This window comes from Nanorana parkeri, unplaced genomic scaffold (assembly GCF_000935625.1).
Source record: "Nanorana parkeri isolate BGI_ZX_2015 unplaced genomic scaffold, ASM93562v1 scaffold746, whole genome shotgun sequence".
NCBI classification, from domain to species: Eukaryota; Metazoa; Chordata; class Amphibia; order Anura; family Dicroglossidae; genus Nanorana; species Nanorana parkeri.
This window is the reverse complement of record NW_017307014.1, coordinates 426,812-445,322: the sequence shown is the minus strand read 5'-3', so window position 1 is coordinate 445,322 and position 18,511 is coordinate 426,812. Positions and strand designations below refer to the sequence as shown.

The following is an 18,511-nucleotide window of genomic DNA, read 5'->3' as shown; positions in this document are numbered from 1 at the left end:
TTGCATACGAAAATCGTATGATAATCGTAAGGTGTATGGGCACCTTTAGCTGAACAAGTTAAAGAGAGAAGCTGATCGGTTGCCATGCACAGCTGCTCTAGATTTTGTCTGTTCCAGGTTTGATCAATTCCCCTCATTGAGTTTAGTTTTGGAGCTGCAGCCTGCAGTGCGGCGTGCGGCCACTAGAGGGCAGCTCTGATCTCATGTGACAGGACGTCGCTTGTAAACAAGGAGTCAGCATAGGAGGAGACAGCGCAGAGCAAGGCGGACCGAGCGTCAATGGGGAGCAGCTCTGGCTGTGTCTGAGTGATCGCTGACAAGTCCAGAGTACAGCCCCATTCCCAGAGACACACAAGCCTCCCCCAGACCCAGGATCAACAGACACACACACACACATACACCTCTATACACATGTTCTAGCAGGAAACACATTTAGGAACATTAGAGCTGAGCCAGCTTTGCTTCCTGTTGTGCTAGTAAGTGCAGCCCAGCCACAGCCATGGGCAATGGAATGAACAAGGTACTGTACAATTGCATGGCTTTTATTATCTCTATGTAGTATTGATACAGTCTGTCTGATGGTGTATATACATGATGGGGCATATCTCTGCGTACATTGCATACGATGTACTGGGCTTGGCTCGTTATACATAGGCTGCACCTTATAGTGTCATGTCTCTGAATGTGTAATCTGGGGATAAGACAGAAGCAGCCATGACATTGCAGGTAGATAGGAATTTATAGAGTGACTTTCCTGATGAGTGATCAGTGTAATACACCCAGCATGGTGATCTCAGAGAGGGGTGTGTCGTGTCTAGCAGACATGCTGCTATACAGCTTCTTATAGGGACTTGTTCTACGCTTACACCTAGAGAATGACACAGTGGTTCCACACAGTGCTGATCTGATCCCTACCACTAACATCTCATATAAGCTTTACCATGAGATTTCACAGTCTTTGATTATTAACCCCTTCCTGCTGTGGCAATGTATATATATATATATATGTGTGCCGCAGAGGTGGACTTTCCTCCTGTGGTGTGTTTTTGTGCACTTGATCGCATGCTCCTCAGCACTGAGACTGAACTGTCACTGACATCACTTGGGTTCAGAGCAGTGATCAGGAGGCGCTAGGACTGGCTGCTGATCACATGATCACTTTTTAATAGTCACAGACGAGCTTGGGCTTGGTGCCAATCCAGTTCACACAAGCCCACTCAAACCTGTGTGTTGGTCACAGTTTTGAATGGGCTTGGGTGAACTTAGGGGAACTCAAGCTCATCACTAATAAGGATGGGCTCTGGCGTGTTCGCAGCTCCATGTGCTGAGCCTGCCAGGAAGCTGGCAGCGCCAGTCACAGGCACTGAGGCATTTTCCCGTTCCGCAGCTGAAGAGATTGGGAAATGTCTCAGTGCCTGTGATTGGGGCTGTCAGCTTCCTGGCGGGCTCGGCACGTGGAGCTGCGAACACGCCCGAGCCCACCCTTAATCACTAATCACCAGGGCCATCCCTACAATGAGGCAACTCCAGGGAAAGCCTTGCTACTCATTAGTAAGCAAAGTCTTCCCTGTATTTCTTTGTGAGGAGAAAAATATACATTGGGGGATATTTATCAAGCAAATTAGTGACCTAATAATTCACAAATCAGACTGTATCGCCTTCAGCAAAGTCTCTGCAACAAGTTTACTGTCCTGTGCATCTGTAGTTTGCAGAGTTTTAAGGCAGATTTATTACTAGAGATGTGACAGATTTGTCCTCTAAGCAGGAGCATAATTAAGAAGTGGTCAGGGTCGGGTTTTATTCTGTCACAATACAATTTTAGAGCAGATGAGAGAGACATTTATGAATCAAGCTGTAACCTGTTGTAGTCCCACATGAGAACGGGGCCTAAGGGGGTGGCTACACTAGTCCTGCAGGAAGACCATGGAGGGCAAGGGTAGCCACCTTCATACAGTAAATGCAACAGTTGGAAAGCAGATCCATATTTGTAAACAGGAGCGGGTAATGCAAATTATATTGCATTTTGCCATTTTGCCATAACCACAACACTTCAGGTTTTTAATTGTTGGGAACCATGCATGTATGTGATTTGTGAAGAATTCATAGTGATGACATGATATCAGTATATTGTTTTTCACTGTGAATGTACGATGGAGACAGTGAGTTTTGTTCATAAGTATCTCAAGACCATTCTTATAGGCCATGAAAATCAGTCCGGTCTCTTTTTCAGTTTCCTTCTTTGTAAAGGAAGCATGCATGGGAGAATCTAGCTATAGTGGCCCTTAGGACTGCTCTTTCTATGTATTTACATTTTCTGCATATTACATGTTAAATGATTTGTCTAATAAAATCCTGCTGGTTCCTTAATTGGACAGACTGGATCCTGAACTCCATATTAAGTTGTCCACCCCTGGCATAATGGGAAGCACTGGTATAGGTTTGTCTGTTCTGTTCTCATTCACACTGGCCATCTGTCCCAATTGGCAGGGTATCCGTGCGCAAATCTTCTGCTGATTGGAGCAGTGCAGAACGGATGTCACTCTTGTGACATCCATGTCTGTTCAGTTTTTGCCTCCATCGCGAGATAAGGGAAGAAACTGAACTTTCCGAACCTGTGTTAAGTCGGATGTAAGTGGGCATGTATTCGTTTGCATCTAATTACCTCCAGTCCGTCCGCTTCAAGTCCGATGAGGTCTGCCTGAAAAACTGACAGGCAGACCTGATAAGGACACCACGTGAAAGGGACCTCAGGCCCATTTTACATGGGCGTCATCAGTTCAGTTGCATAATAAAAACGGATGAATACTGAATCAGTTTACAACAGTTTGCACATTCGTCTTCAATTCAATTCTGTTTACATCCAATTTTCCATCTGCTTACATCTATTTTTCATATGTCCGTTTTTTTTCGTTTGTTGATGAAAGAAAGCTTCTGCTGCTACTTACCTGTGAGGGTTACCCAGTTTGGGGTCACAGCCTAGAGCACCTTCTATCACAGCCTGCCCACAAGCCTGGTCTGCTATGGACCAAATTAATAAGTGTCTCATGAGAGATATCCCTGGCCATGATTGCTGCACAAAATGGATGCAAAGAACATTCTATGCATTCCCCTCCATATTCCCCAAGTAAAGGTCTTCAGTTCTGTCTAGGCCTGCAAAAATGTTAAAAGGAAACAAACCCTTTCTGTTTTCTTTCCCAAACTTAGCTGGACTCAACTGTAAGCTGACGTAAACGGATGCATGTCTTTTTACATCCACTTGCCCGTAGACATACATTGGGCATCAGCCTGGATCCATGTGAAAAACCAACAGGCTGATCCAAACTGAACACCCATAAGAAAAGGACGTCACACTTTGACTTACAGCTTGGGCCTAGTTCAGATGGACACCCAAGCACTCATCACATGTCTGGTAGAGAGTGAACAGGGTAAAACAGTTCAGTACATATTTGGGTGATCTGCAGTTTGTATTGCCTCTGTCTGCCTGGAGAGCAGAACATTGTCCATAACAGTACAATTGGTGGACACTCTTCTACAGTCAACCATGTGACCAGTGGGCTATAAATAATTATTCCAAGTTCTAAGTTTTCAAGTTTGTTTGGTACCTTTTGTCTAGCAGGCAGTGGGTGCATGTAGGTAAAGCAAGTGAAACTTAGGGCAAACTGCTAAATACAATTTTTTTTATTTGAAATAAAAAGATATTTGTGCAATGGCTTAGGCCCTTTTCACACGGGAGGTCCGATAAGGTCTGTCTCTTAGTTTTTTAGGCAGACCCGATTGGATGCCACATGCTAGTCTATGGACAGCCGGTTGCCGACTGTAGTCCGTTTACACCTGATTACCCCCGACTACGGCCAGGTCCGGTAAAACAAACAGAACAGAGTTCCGTTTTACTGTCCCTGATCGTGACGGATCTTGTGTAAACGGACATATGTCCATATACAGCATACTCCCCATAGACCAACATGGGATCCGGCAGTTTTAGTTCTTTTCTCCATCGCAAGATAGAGAAAAAAACCGGACAGACATGGATGTCACAGTGTGTAACATCTGATCCTTACTGCTCTGATCAGGAGGAGATCCGTGCACTGATCCCCTCTTGATCAGTCCGTATGAAAGCGGCCTTGCCTGGCTGGCCAAGGATCAGTCATTTTGGTTTGCCATTCTTCTGATACACATAGCTCATCTACTTCCTAGTTTAGCTTTACTGGTTTTTAGATCAGAATGCCTGCTGAACACAGTCGATGATGCTGATTTACTGTCTATTGAGAATGCTGGAGGCACAGAGTTGATTTTAGAAGCTGAAATCCTGGACCAGGAAGATTAATTGCTTATCCAGAAACTATGTTAGTTACCTGTTTTGGCTGTACAGTTCGGAAAATATATGTATATCACACAATTGACTATACAGAATTGTAGATCCTTTGACAGGTGAAACCGTTCACATAAACGTATATGTATTTCTAGCTGTACCTGGTGCTTTACTTCATGGCAAGAGGTGAGCCATGCAAGACAAATTACAGATTTGTTATGGGTGAAGACAATGAGGGCGATTTTATTTAATGAGTTGAGAAACTAGAATTAAAAAGAAAAGAATGAAGTCTCCCTTCAGTTATCCATTCATGTGATAATTAAAAAATTTTTTTGTATTTCATTTGTACACGGTAGGATAATTGAAGTGAAATTTCACTATAATTTTCATCAAGACTCTCCACTCCTTGTAGAACATCAGCTTCACCATTTCTGTTCTGTGAGGTCAGGTTCATTGAGTATTCTGTAGGAGTATAAATGACTTCATAGCTAATTTTGTATTGTGAGTTTTCTTGTTGCTATAATACGCTGCAAGGAAGTTAGTCAGCATATCAGAACAGCTGACCTTGTTCATCAAAAGTGGAAATGTATCCATAACCCTAGCGAATGTAAGTTGCTGGAGGAGAATTTACTGAATAATTACATAGCTACATACCGTGTTTCCCCGATAATAAGACACTGTCTTATATTTTTTTTTTGGCTCAAAAAAACACACTAGGTCTTATTTTCGGGGTAGGTCTTATTTTTTTTAATTTATAACAATCCAAAGTTAACGCAAATCCAAATTAAATAATCCAAAATGGCAAAGTCAAGAATAGGGTGATCAGGGCGATCAGGGGTGCCGTCCCTTTCCAAGAGCAATCTGGTAACCAATCCCTGGCCAGAATGAGCGAAGCGCACTTTCACTATCGATTCCTCACAGGCGGAGTGCATTTGGTATCACTCCGCTAGGAGCCAGCGCTATAGAGGAAGCATCGGCTTATGTGACTCTGCTCCCTGCGCTGCCGCCTCGCTTCCTCTAGCGCTGGCTTCGTTGGCACCGCTAATTCTCTCCCGCGGCTCTTCAAATTCCCGCTTTTGCCACCACTGGCCCTGGGAATGGGCACAACTAGGTCTTATTTTCGGGGTAGGTCTTACTTTCGGGGAAACAGGGAAGTAGCTGAGGTTGAATAAAGACACAGGTCCATCAGGTTCAACCTATATAGTATGTGTGTGTATATATATGTATATATAATCTTGGAATTTCATTAACCCTGTAGGTTTTGTGAACTGAGGAAACATCAAGTGTTTTTTTTAAGCAGTTTGTTTCTCGTTGATACAGCTATCTGTGGGAGTGAATTTCACATTTTTACCACTCTCAAAGTAAAATACCCCTTACGCAGTTTTCGATTATACCTCCTCCCCTCCAACTTGTTGTGCCCTTGCGTCTTTCTCACGGTCCTTGCTATTAGTAATGCATTCCCAATACTGCAGTCCCCATTAATGAGTTTGTACCCTGCGGTCATGCCACCTCTTACGTATCCTTTCTCTAAGGAGAACAATCCTAATTTTTGTCAACGTTCCTGATAACCGAGACCCTCCATCCCCCTTATTAATCTGGTTGCCCCTCTCTGTACTTTTTCTAGCTCACGGACATCCTGCCTAAGGATTGGTGACCAGAGTTGCACCGCGTACTCACGATGAGGCCTTATCAATGTTTTGTAGAGCATAATTTTCCTTTTAATTGTGTAATTGCAATCCAAAGCTGCAAGTTCCATAATATGGTCCAGCTATGCCTTGCATTTTTCTGTGAAAAGTGTGATCTGGAGTAGTCACACTTGAGTTTCAAAATTCATGCATTAAAGGAGAACTATGGGGTCAGTGTTTTTCCCCATAGTTCTCCTTAGGGTAACGGGAGGACACAAACTAGCGTCCCCCCGTTACCCTAAGCTCAGTATACCGCGAGCTACAGCTCGTGGTATACTGAGACGCCGGAGCGGATCCCGACGTAGATGACGGGATCCACCCAGCTGCGTGAGTGACAGCTGGCTCTGCCTATCTAGAGGCAGAGCCAGCTGTACCCGCCCCCTCCCCCGTCCGTTCCGCCAGTCAGCACTGGCAGATCGGAGAGGGGAATCCAGCCCCTCCCCCTGTCACGGCAGAGGGCCGTGACAGGATCGAGAGGTCAGTGAACCTGGTATGTGTTCGCTCACCTCCCGATCTACTGAGCCAACCTGTGACTGTCTCATTGTCACAGGTCGGCTAGAACTATGAGGCGAGTGAAAAGCACTCACCTCATAGTTCTCCTTTAACACTTGTTGCCATGTGTTTTCAGGCACATTTATTTTATTAATGTTCACTAAGCACAGAAATGGCCAAACTCCAGTCCCCCAGCTGTGGTGAAACAACAAATTCCATGAAACATCTCTCTCCGGGAGTCATGTCTGTGGCTGTGAGAATCTTGCAAAGCCTCATGGGATTCGTAGTTCCACCACAGCTGGAGGGCCGCAGTTTGGCCATCCCTGACTTAACATGATAACGAATGAGGTGCAGCGAAGTGAAAATTTCAACAAAATAGATTTTTGCTTAAACAAGATTGGATGGTTGAAGTCAGCAAAGGTTATCCTTCTTATTAGAACTTGGTTTAGTTGACGTAAGTGTCAAAATGAGGTCTTCAGTCCATAAGCATTGTTCTGTGCATAGTGTTTGATGGCCCATGTTGTGACGAATATCAGCATCGGTTGAATTGACCATTCCTGTGGCTAGTTAAGTCTGCTGCAAATGGAGAAGAATGTCAGATGACCTGATTTACCATGTATGGCCAACTTCGCATAGAAAAATACCTTTTGTGGAAGCTACCATTCTTAGTTTTGGATAGCATAGACGTTTTGTGGCTGAAAGTGGAAAACTTTTCAGTTTCAATGTAAGTGATGTCAGTGTCATGGAACTAGTGTGAATCCAGTAGTCTTTTTGAGAAGATGCCAGATTGCCTTAAAAGCCCGTACGTATGGTAGGACATTCTTCTGCAAACTGTTTGTCAACATATGTAGTCGGTATCAGCCCATTAAAGAAAAGGCTGTCCTTTAATTCACTCCACCCCACTAAGTGCAACCCACCTGGTAACATAATTGTTTGTAGCCCTGATCCGGTTATGCCCCTAGTTTCACCCTGCTTGGTACCCTACAGCCTTTGCAAAAAAGACCTCCAGCTGGCATCTGTGCATGTGCACTGCGACTCCTTTTATTCCTATGGGGCAGAACCACTGGAGGCCACTATGAGTAAGTTGCAGCAGGATCCTTCTTGCTGTCTCTTTTTTAATGGTTAAAACAACATGTTGGAGAGATTTCCCTTCACCTCTTGTCCTAGAGATGCAGGAAGTTAGTGGAAATCTTTATAAAGTGTGTGAAATTCCTCTCTTTAGTTGCCATCAGAACAGTTGTCCCCATTGGATGATTTAAATTGATGTGAAATCCCTAATTTATAAAACTTACTACAGCAGTAAAATGTACATGGTTGATGGATTGCTGTCTAGTTTCTTTGTCAACACTTCCTTTTGTATAAAACAGAACTCGAAGAAAATGACCAGAAGACTTCAGCTAACAGGGTGGCTCCACAGCCTTGCAGGGTCTCCCTGGAGCCAGTCTGACGTTCAGCTTCATACGTAGAAGCTCTGTGCGCCCAGACACAGGAGGCAGAGACAGACTCCTCTGTAAACCACTTTTTTATGTTGCTTCATTACAAGACCCACGAGTGCACACGGGCAGCTTTTACTCTTATCTGAGTCGAGTGCCCACTCAGATATGGTCCTAATAACGTGTGGCGAATGACCTGTACCTCCATATATGACCTGATTATCCATCTAACATGACCGTCCTGATAACTGGGCTATGTGTGGGTTTTATAACACCTAGCATATCATATCTTGTTGTTTTTCTCTCCATGGTCTCTTGGAGGTTATATAAAGCTTATATGACCTTGGTATATACAGTTGGACCTATTCATTGTGTATAAGTGCTCCTGTCACATCATTTTATTGCTTTCTGATTTTAAACTGCTAGTTCAGGACAATTTCCACATCAAGTTTATACTTTGTTCCCTTGGTAGGATATTAGTTTGGTCAGGTCATTCATTGGCAAAGAGATGCATATACCCAGGTGCACGCTAGATAGAAAACCATTACTACACATAAACACTGTGGTAGCAGCAAACCTACACATCATTGGCTTTTACTGAAATCTATTGGCAGTGACATTGTGCCAGTTATTGGCAATGTTCTCTATTATGTATATAAGGTAAAGTGGTTTGACCTTGTAACCATTGGACTAGCTGGTAAAGTGCTGTTGCCGACGTTGTACGAAAGCGGCGCATACATTTGCATGATGGTTTTTACTCTGTCAATACAACCGTGTAGTCAGACTTATTAAAATGGAATTGCAACCTCCTTTACCGTCAACGAAGGTGCCATCTTAGCCTCTATTTGGATTGCAAGTGCCATGGACCTACACATGTGATCAGCTCTGACACTAGCTATTTGAGGGCTGGAAAGTTTGGTTGAGAGCTGAAATAAGCACATTGGCAGCCTTGGCAATGGGCATGCCTTAAAAAGGAACTGTTTTGAGAGATATTAAATAAGAACTCCAGAAAATGTAAACATCAACCCTTGCAGAGGGGTTACCCCCTTCCCATTGCAAGGGTTACCTGCACATTTTGGTCTAGGGGCTTAAATAAAGAAAATGTACTTACCTGATTCTTGGTTCCGCTTGGCTGCTAGACTGGTCCCGGTAGCCTCTTCTCTGCTGGGGTCCGGCGGTCTAAGGACCAGTGACGTCATCACGTCTAATGCAGCTGCCAGAGCGAAGAGAGAGATGAGTGATGACTGCCGCAGGACCAAGGATTGGGTGAGTGTATTTTCTTTATTTTAGCCCCTAGACCAAAATGAACAGTTAACCCTTGCAATGCGGCAGTAGCCCCACAACTAGGGTCAATTTTTACCTGTTGTGGAGTTCGTTATCGAATTAGTAGGTAAAGTTCCTCTTGAATGTTTTTTTGTCCCCCTAATGACTCCTGAACAACTTCATATACAAGCTTTGCTTCTTATGTATTCTGGTGCTCAGAGAGACAACGACAATTGATGTAATGATGAGTTTGGAGGTCAAAACAGCCAGACGTGGGAGAAGCAATTTACTGATTGAGGAGTACACACTCTGTTGCATTCACATAAAAAATGGTTTTCTTTTACAATCAAAGTGGAAAACACTTAAAATAAATATCTGTTACATCTATCCCACTACTAAATTATATATAAATAGTTAGAGGCCTGCGTCACAAATATTCAGCCCAAGTTTTAACATGTTTAACATCTTTCGGCCTACATGCACTTATTTTGTAAGTCAGAAAAAATGAAGCTGGAAACTACCTGAAATACTATTACAATAGGCAAAGAATGTGCTATCTGTTGGTGAGGCAGTCACTATGGTTTTAGTGGTTATGGTCTTTAGAAAAGCTAATTCTTTAAAATAAATGTTTTTTTGTTTGCAGATCATAAGGCTTCAATTATTATATTAAGGTTTCTGTGAAAAAGTCAGAACAAGCATTTAAAGACAACACTCTAACATGATCGCATCTTAAAGTAAAACTAAAGGCTCCTGGATGGCAGTTTGAGTGACAATGCTGCTAGCCAATGCCTCTGCAACATGTTTCATCCCAATTTATCGCTTAACTGATGGCGGCACTTGTGCAGGGGGCGGGGGATAGAGCTATGTGGGGACGCATTAGAGAAGGAGGAACTGAACATTTTTAAATCAAAATAAGAAAAGAGTTTTAAAAGTATGGGCCTATTTGTAAAATAAAATATTAAGCTTTAATATCACTTTAAGCGTGAATGTGCAGGGGGCAGGTTCTTTTTAAGGAGACATTAGGGGTCTATTAGACACCTGATGTTTCCTTTGCACTCTCTTGAAACTTATGGAGCACAGACTGGTTGGGGTTTGACAGCTCTGAACCCAGAAGTGCTCAGACCTGAGTGCTACCCTGTTCATACTGCACAGGGGAAGTTGCCCACCTTTCTTGTTGTTTTTTTTTGCTGGCTAGTCTGAAAGTGTGCTGTGTACCCCCTTTGTATTCTAGCACCTTAAAGTAGAACTCTGGCCTTTCATTAAAAACTGTGTGCTGAAGCACCTAAAATTAAGTGCATCTGGACTTACATTTTCTTCTTTGTCCCATGCAAAGTCCAACAAATACCTGTTGATCCTGTGAGTAAGGTCTTTCTAATGCAGCTTGCTGTAATGGTGTTTCAACAATGCTCCACTACACATTATTGCTTTAACAAGACAATACTTTGCCTGCCATGGTATAGAAGTGTTCCATAATGTTTGTTCTGACTTCAAGCTTGCTTTAGAGAGCTCCACTCCATTCACACCTAAGCGTTAAAACATATATAGTGGCTTTTTTTCTTTTCTTTTTTTATGTTTTGTATACGTAGCATGTAGTACAGAAGCAGAACTGTGTGTTTTTGGCCGCACAGGCTGAAATTTTCCATTAAATGGGGCCAGAATCACATTCTGCTTCAAAAGAGGCTCAGGTACTTTTTTGATCTTTATGCAACAGGTGTGAATGAGCCCCTTGAGAATAAAGGGATTCTTTATCTTGAGCATTGTTGCACAATGGGAGTTGCACAACAAAACACTCAGGTGTGAATGGGGCCTAAGGATTGTTTGCATCTTAATGGTGTATAGAAAAAAAATAAAGTATATATTTACATTTTATACTGTGTGTGTGTGTATATATATATATATATATATATATATATATATATATATATATATATATATAATAGCAAGAGAGCATGTGGACAAAATGCTATAATTGTATGTCATTAATAGTAAAATAGAATAAAGCCTGCACTAGTTAATATGCTAGGGAGACATTCTGCTAAAGTACACATAGGAAGAGGAAAGGCATTATTTATAAGACCGTAATTAATTACCATTTACGGTATGTGTTAAGCCATGAAATGTTTCTAGTGATCCAGTTACTGAATACTTCCGACACACATACAATAATATTTTTTGAAAGTACGCATCAGCACCTATTAGGAACGCATGTGTATGAATGTATAGATGTGCCCATACATAGCCATGTAGGAATACATATTTTGGGTAGAAAGTATTTGTCAGCCATTGGGAATTTTCTGACTTTCTCCATAAATGGCTCCTTAATCTGGTCTTAATCCAGGTCAAAGTAATATGTCAGTCTTGAAAAATGATACGCATACTATGTTTTACATTGCTGAATCTTTTTTTAACCACTTGAGTCTTTTAAGCCTTTTTCTTTCTAAAGCATCCTTAGTCCCAGAGCATTTTTGTTTTGATTTTTTTTCAGTGAACTCTCGGTTCCACATGTTGTATCTTTTAGGCTTAGTAGTCTACCCTAATGTATTATAATTTTTTTTTTTTCGGGACAGATAGGGCTCTATTTTGGTAGCAAGTCTGGATACATATGTTTTTATTTCCTTGTTAGCACACCTTTTTATGTAAGGTAACAGAATAGTAAAGATCAAAGTGAACATATGCGTTTTATTTTAGTAGAGCTTTATTCCCCTTTCAATGCTACATTGCGATGCATGCAGGAGGAGAAAAAGCAGTGTGTGTAAATTGTTAGCATAACATTAAAATAAAGTAAACATTAAAATAAAGATAAATAAATCAGGGTGACAAGGGCACAAATTAGCACACTGGCACCTTTTTCACTGGTTCACAATCACTAAACATTCTTCAAAATGTTTTATTTAACATTTTAGCAAACCGATTAATAGTAAAATAGATGTACAAAAGCCAAGAGCACAGTACAGTACAGATACAGTATTGTTGGCTTGGATTTCAGTGAATATCTAATAAAAAATAAAGTTGCAAAGAGAGGAAAGGAAGGGAGAAAAGAGAAGGAGGAAGAGGAAAAAAACAAAACATTAAGGGCTCCTCCAATTGTCCAAACGCCCAATGATCTCTGATTAGACACGCAAGACCCATTCAAGCCGCCACCATATCTCTATACTATACCAGCACGAGAACTCCACTAAATTAAGCAAGATTAACCGAATTGAGCCTCTGAATTATTACCACAGGCCCTTGAATTTGAGCAAAGATTTTTTTGTATCTTTTCAAGGAAAGGGGAGTGAGATGTAGCAGAAAAGCTTTAGGATCATTTTCAGTGCTATATAAGTACCGGTAATGAATACATACATAAAATGGAGTCACTTAGACAACCTGTTGCAAGAAAGATGTGATGTAAAATTTTTTATTTGCATAGCTCTTCACAAAAGTGTATCAGACATAACCCTAATCTCTGAGAGATATTCAAAGTTCCGTGCTACCCAAAAATTTTAGACCGAACCTCCCATTCTTCAAAAGGGGGCGAAAAACTGATGCCTGGAGGGAAGGCTGGATTGCTGATGACAGGAATCATGCGCGATGATCCACTGTCACAAATAAGATGTTCACTGAACATTTTATTGACGTTACAATTAGAGGTGCACCGAAATTGATATTTTAAAACCGAAACGAAACCGAAATAAAAAAATTGTCAGGCCGAAACCGATACCGAAAATGTTTTTTATTTTAATTTTTTTCAAATATTTGTTTAAATTTTTTTTATATTTATTAATTCATTTTTTTATTAAATATTTTTATTTTTTACTTTACTTTTAGGGGCTTTGGGGAAATATTAGGGGTCTAAACAGATTCCTGATATTTCCCTTTTAAAATAGAAAAAGAGATTGAGAACACAGAGTCCTCAATCTCTTTTTCTATATCCCCATGTTATCAATGAACAGGAATCCTCTGAGTGTTTCTGTTCATTGATAACATGATAACAGAGTATTTTTACTATAACTACAATTATGAATGAACAGGAGGGGATGCAGATCATTCCCATTCATTCATAATTGAGGGTATAGTACACATACCATGTCCTCACTGATCACTGAGTGTTTGTACCTGGCTCCAATGTGCTATCACATAGGGGGCTCGCAAGCCCCCTATGTGATAGCACATTGGAGGTGACAGGTCCTCTTCAATGCGACAGTAGGGTTATATATTAATCCCACTTCTAGTGTCACCAGGTCTGCTCCTCTGATCCATAGTGGTTGGGAGCAATAACCAGCCTGCCATTGGCTATTTCAAATAGCAATAGCAGGCTGAATGTTGCAACCTCTAATGTTTGCTGTGCTTATAATCAGCTCCCGGCGGCATGATCTTGCTGCCGGCAGCTGTCATTTACTTGGTTCCAGCCTGGACGTCTGCTGCACTGTGGAGGTAACTCCGTTCCCCCACATCACCCCATTCCCAAGACCACCCCACTCACACCCCACCATCTCCCGCTGGCCGATCCGCAGCCTCTGCCAGCACCGCTTCCCCCTCTACTATTTGACGGAGGTAAGATCATACTGCAGTGACTGAAAACAATAGCAGACCTGCTATTGGCTATTTCAAAATGCAATAGCCAATCGCAGGTTGGCTATTAGACCCGCCCACTTTCTGCTGTCAGTCATCAGAGGAGCGGACCTAAAGGAGAACTTCAGGTCCGCTCCTCTGCTGATTGACAGCAGACAGTGGGTGGGTCCAATAGCCTACCTGCGATTGGCTATTGAATTTTGAAATAGCCAATAGCAGGTTTAGTATTGTTTTCAGGCACTGCAGTACAATCTTACCTCCGTTAAATGGTATACGGGGAAGCGGAGCGAGCAGAGGCAGCGGAGCGGCCAGCGGGAGATGGTGAGGTGTGATTGGGGGGTCTTGGGAATGGGGTGATGTCGGGGAGCAGAGTTACCGCCGCAGTGCAGAAGACAGCTGCCGGCCGCAAAATTATGCCGCCGGGAGCTGATTGTAAGCACAGCAAATAACTGCGGATTAGAGGAGCGGGCCTGAAGGAATTCATAGCTATGCCATGTGCCGACCCCACTAACCCCCCCCCCCCCCCGCCTCCATCCCTCATTTTCAATGTGGCCATCTATTCCTGGGTATTAATATTGATATACCTGCACTGTATTGGACAGGAGGATTTTCGCCGCACGCACAGAACAGTCAGTCCGAGTGGGGTCTGGGCAGAGTCACAGCAGGTGGCGAGGGCTTCAGATTGGTGGGCAGTGTTTGGAGCTTGTACTGTGGGCGGGCAGGGGAGGTGGGTTATTATCAGCAAATTTTTTGTTTCGGCATTTCCATAAAAGAGCTATTTTCGGCCGATATGTATCGGTCTCCGATATATTGGTGCATCCCTAGTTACAATCATGTGATCATTTGACCCCCCTTCCCGACCGATGGCAGGATTATTCATCACTGTATTTCAGTTCCTTAATGACCGGTGACAGAATAATTACATCATGCGGTACAATGAGAGCTGGTTCGTGCATGGACCAGTGCTCATTGAGTTGATGGGTCCTCGGGGTCCGAGGCAGACCCTCAACAGCAATTTAGGTGGCCACAGCACAGTGATCACTGCATAGCTGATGGCTGTGATCATCGTGCTGTGACAGCCACCGAGCCGGCATTCAGCTCACTGTGTTGTGCAGCTGGAAGGCTGCTTTGTATTACAGAATTATACAAAGTATCTCTGACGAGAATACAGTATTTCCTCAGAATACTTAGTATCAAAATAAAAAATAAATACAAAATTAACTCCTTAACTAATTCTTGCAGAATTTCATAAAAGGATGTAACAATTTAACACAGCTGTTGTATAATTTGAGAAACCTTGGCTGCTCAATTCTTTTCTGGCCTTGCTCTTCCGAACATATGAGAACCCCCTATACCACGCTCTATAACCTCATTAGATATCCAGTCTGCCATGAAGTCCAACAAATGCCCTATCCCTAATGACTTTACAACCTCCTATTTTAAAAAAATGCTCAAGTGCCTTGTCCTACACCTAACCCAACTATTTAATGATGTCCTAAAATACAAAAACTGTGGTTCAGAAACCTTGACAGTGACTATATCCATGATACTAAAACCATATACTGACCAAAAAAGCTGGTCCTACTTCTGAACCATGTTCCTACTCAACTCAGACATTAAACCTCTAGCAAAATACCAGCCTTTAGACTAAATAGTGGGATCACTGACTTTGTCAGGCATGGAATACTGTAATACAGGTTAGGCGGAAAAAGTCTAGGTATCTGACATGGTGACGAGGGAGCATGGAGATGGCTTCTCGGGCATTCAGGAAGCCGGGTGGTGTGTAAGGACAAGTCATTACCTGTCCCCTGGCTTCCTGATTGGCCAGAAAACTGGTATCAGTGCATCTCTAGCAATAACTAACCATGTTGGTGGCATTATAATATAACATTACAACTCTGGTCCGGTGTGACTTCATTGATGTTGAGTAAGCAGATGTACTTCCAGTTGTCGGCTGTGGCCCTGTCATGTGGCATATGTCTGCTTTAGTGCCACAGGGGATGTCTGGGAATGCTACATCTCACTGGTCATTGGGCCTTCTTACAGGATTGTTCCATGCAAGAGCTAAATAGACTTTGTAAGTGATATCACCGCAAAAGGATCTACGGTAATGTCAAACCAATTGGCCAAGGTAAGACTAAAAATGTGCAATATTTTTAACTGCTGTCGCTAGGGAAAAGATTTGGTTGTAGGTATGAGTACAACATGTTCTCAGTGTTTTGCATAAAAAGATTCTCTATTATTTTCAGTTCAGTTTGTACTGAGCAACTCTAGTTTTGGTCATAGTTATTCAAAATTGATTAATACTGTGCTCTTTTACACAGTTATTTATCTCATTAGTATGGAGGGGTAGGTTGGAGTTGTAAACTGGTACGAAGGAGCACAACTGTATGGTATCCATTTTATAGACTTTGACAACTCAACTTGAAAAAAAGAGTCCAGTGATTTGCTTAGTCTGGATCCACTCTTTTAACTGAATATATAATTAAATTTACTAGTTAAAAGGATGGTCTAGAATTCCGTTGTCTTAACTGACAGCTGTGCTTTTGGTACAAGTTGCCCTTTAATGCATGGTTCCATTCCCCCGAGTGTAACCCACCTAGTCTGATACCTCTGACCCTGTTCCAATAATCTTAATTGTGCAGTCCTGCTCGGAGCCATATAGACTTTTTTTTAGAAAGCATCCTTACAGGCCCATAGGAAAATATATTGGACCACGGCCCACATGTGTAGGATGAAGAGGACTCACGAGGTATCTGTCTGAACAAAGGCAGTGTGGCTCTGGGCAGGGCCACTTAGTAAAGATTGCTGAAGAGGTGGCAGAAGTAAGTATCAGACCTGGTGTGCTGCACTCAAGAGTGTGGGGATATGCCTTAAAGGACAGTTGTACCAAAAGTTGTACAGTTGTCCTTTTAAGAGTCTATATTTTAGACACATTGCTGCCAATTGACATAGTGTACTTGGGGTAGGTGGTGCCAGCTGTTGAGAGGGTGCCTGATCCCCACCTGCATGAGGTTGGATGTAGCACAAACCGCGCAGCTCCCCCACCTGCTCTTTGGAAGATTCACTGAACAGTGTGTAAAGCTGTTCTGCTGTTTCAACAAGCGTGGTTCAATGCATATGAATAGGAACGTGCCATTCAAATCAAAATGTCTTCCTGAAGCATATCTAAAACCAATAACAAAATATTGCATATTATAATATTACAGCTTACCAGTCCTTCGATGTGGTGGCTGCATTTGTTTTGTTTTTTTTGGGGGGGGCGGCCTTTTTTTTAACCTGCTGATTCTGTCAGTAACACACACCCTGCCCTAGGTTGACAATGCTCACCCACTGAACTACCCCCCCCTCCCCTCCATCTCCTTTCCATCTCTTATACGGGGGTAGATGTTATGTGGTTTACAGAAGAGAACTGGGAAAGCTCTTAACACAGGACATTAGATTTCTAGCCGGATCAACAGGTGTTTTTCGGTACTTGAAAAAGGAAACTAATCCAGCCACCACATTTAAGTTTCAATATATTCTATTTGTTCTTGGGTACAGATATACTTAAATGAGCCCAGTGCTGAGGGAAGATGTGGACTGCCATCATTGCTATTCTAAAAATTCTAGCTGTATCACTGTCTCTGGATGCAGTCCTTTTTAAGTCACTGACACAGAACAAGTATGCAGATCAGAAAAGACAGGGGAACATCAGAACCCATAATCTGCTTTGCTTTTGGAGGACTAGTGACTTAGGAAGTCAGAAATATAAAGTGCTGAAGCCATTAGGAATTAGGGACTGCAGTGGTGAGATCTCTGTAACTGAGGTACAAGGATTGCACACTGCCGCAGAAGCTATGAGAGAGCCCCGCTCTCCCTGTTGGATTGGTATGGAAGCACCCTCCTCATTGTAGCAAGAAGAGTGATTTGGAAAAGTACTGAAGCCGTTAGGGCTTAGGGATTTCAATGGTCCAATTTCTGCCTTGAGGGGCTCCCACCCTCCCAGTTTGATTGGGTGAGAAGCACCCCTGGTGTAGCAGGAACAGTGAGGCGCCAAGGTGAGTGAAATTAAAAAACTTTGGATGGAATCTCAAGAGATATGAGGCCAATGGTTGACCACCAGACTCAGTTGAAAGAAGAATTATACCCCTTTTGTTTTGGGTGTCACGTTAAGGAGCTGAAGGCTTTAAAATCCTAAAAAGCAGTCTTAAACAGTCTTGGAAATTGCCATGTAGAAAAAAATGCAAGCTCTATTTAATTAACCCCTTCGTGACGGGAGATGTACACTGTACGTCCCGACACTTTGTGCCTATATGACTGGCCACGTACACTGTACATGACGAGCGCTAAGTAGCGATCCCGTATTTGACAGCTGAAAATAGCAGAGAGGCAGCAGAGTGACTCACCTCCCTGCTATTTGTTTTGACAGGTCCATAGACTGGCAGATGTTTATGGCAGATGTTTATGAAGCTATGTGATACATCTCAAGCAAAGAGATACAATGTATCGCTTTGCTTGAAATGTATAATTTCTGATCATCTAGGCACGATCAAAGAGCTTTAGTGAGATCTGAATCTGACATGCTGTCAGGATCAGTCTCTAAGGTTATTATTAGCTGTTCCTAAGTTTGGAGCAGCCTAATAGCCAAAAATTTTAAAAAAAAGTTATTTTATCAAGCAGTCATAGTGACTGATATAAACTGACAAAAAAAAGTTAATTTTTTTTACTATTTTAAAATAAAGTGTAAAACAGAATTAGGAAAATAAAAATTATATATAAATATATTTTTATACTAT

At 42.2% G+C, this 18,511-nt stretch overlaps 1 protein-coding gene across 1 annotated transcript in view; it reads left to right on the top strand.

Moving 5' to 3' along the window:
• Positions 1–289: 289 nt before the first annotated feature.
• The window catches only part of DUSP22 (dual specificity phosphatase 22), an 84,673-nt gene continuing 66,451 nt past the window's right edge, over positions 290–18,511 (top strand). The window contains exon 1 of the mRNA XM_018564343.1: positions 290–520. Within this exon, the coding sequence (XP_018419845.1) occupies positions 500–520 (21 nt within the window). The 5' untranslated portion in view covers positions 290–499. The remainder of the gene's footprint in view (positions 521–18,511) is intronic.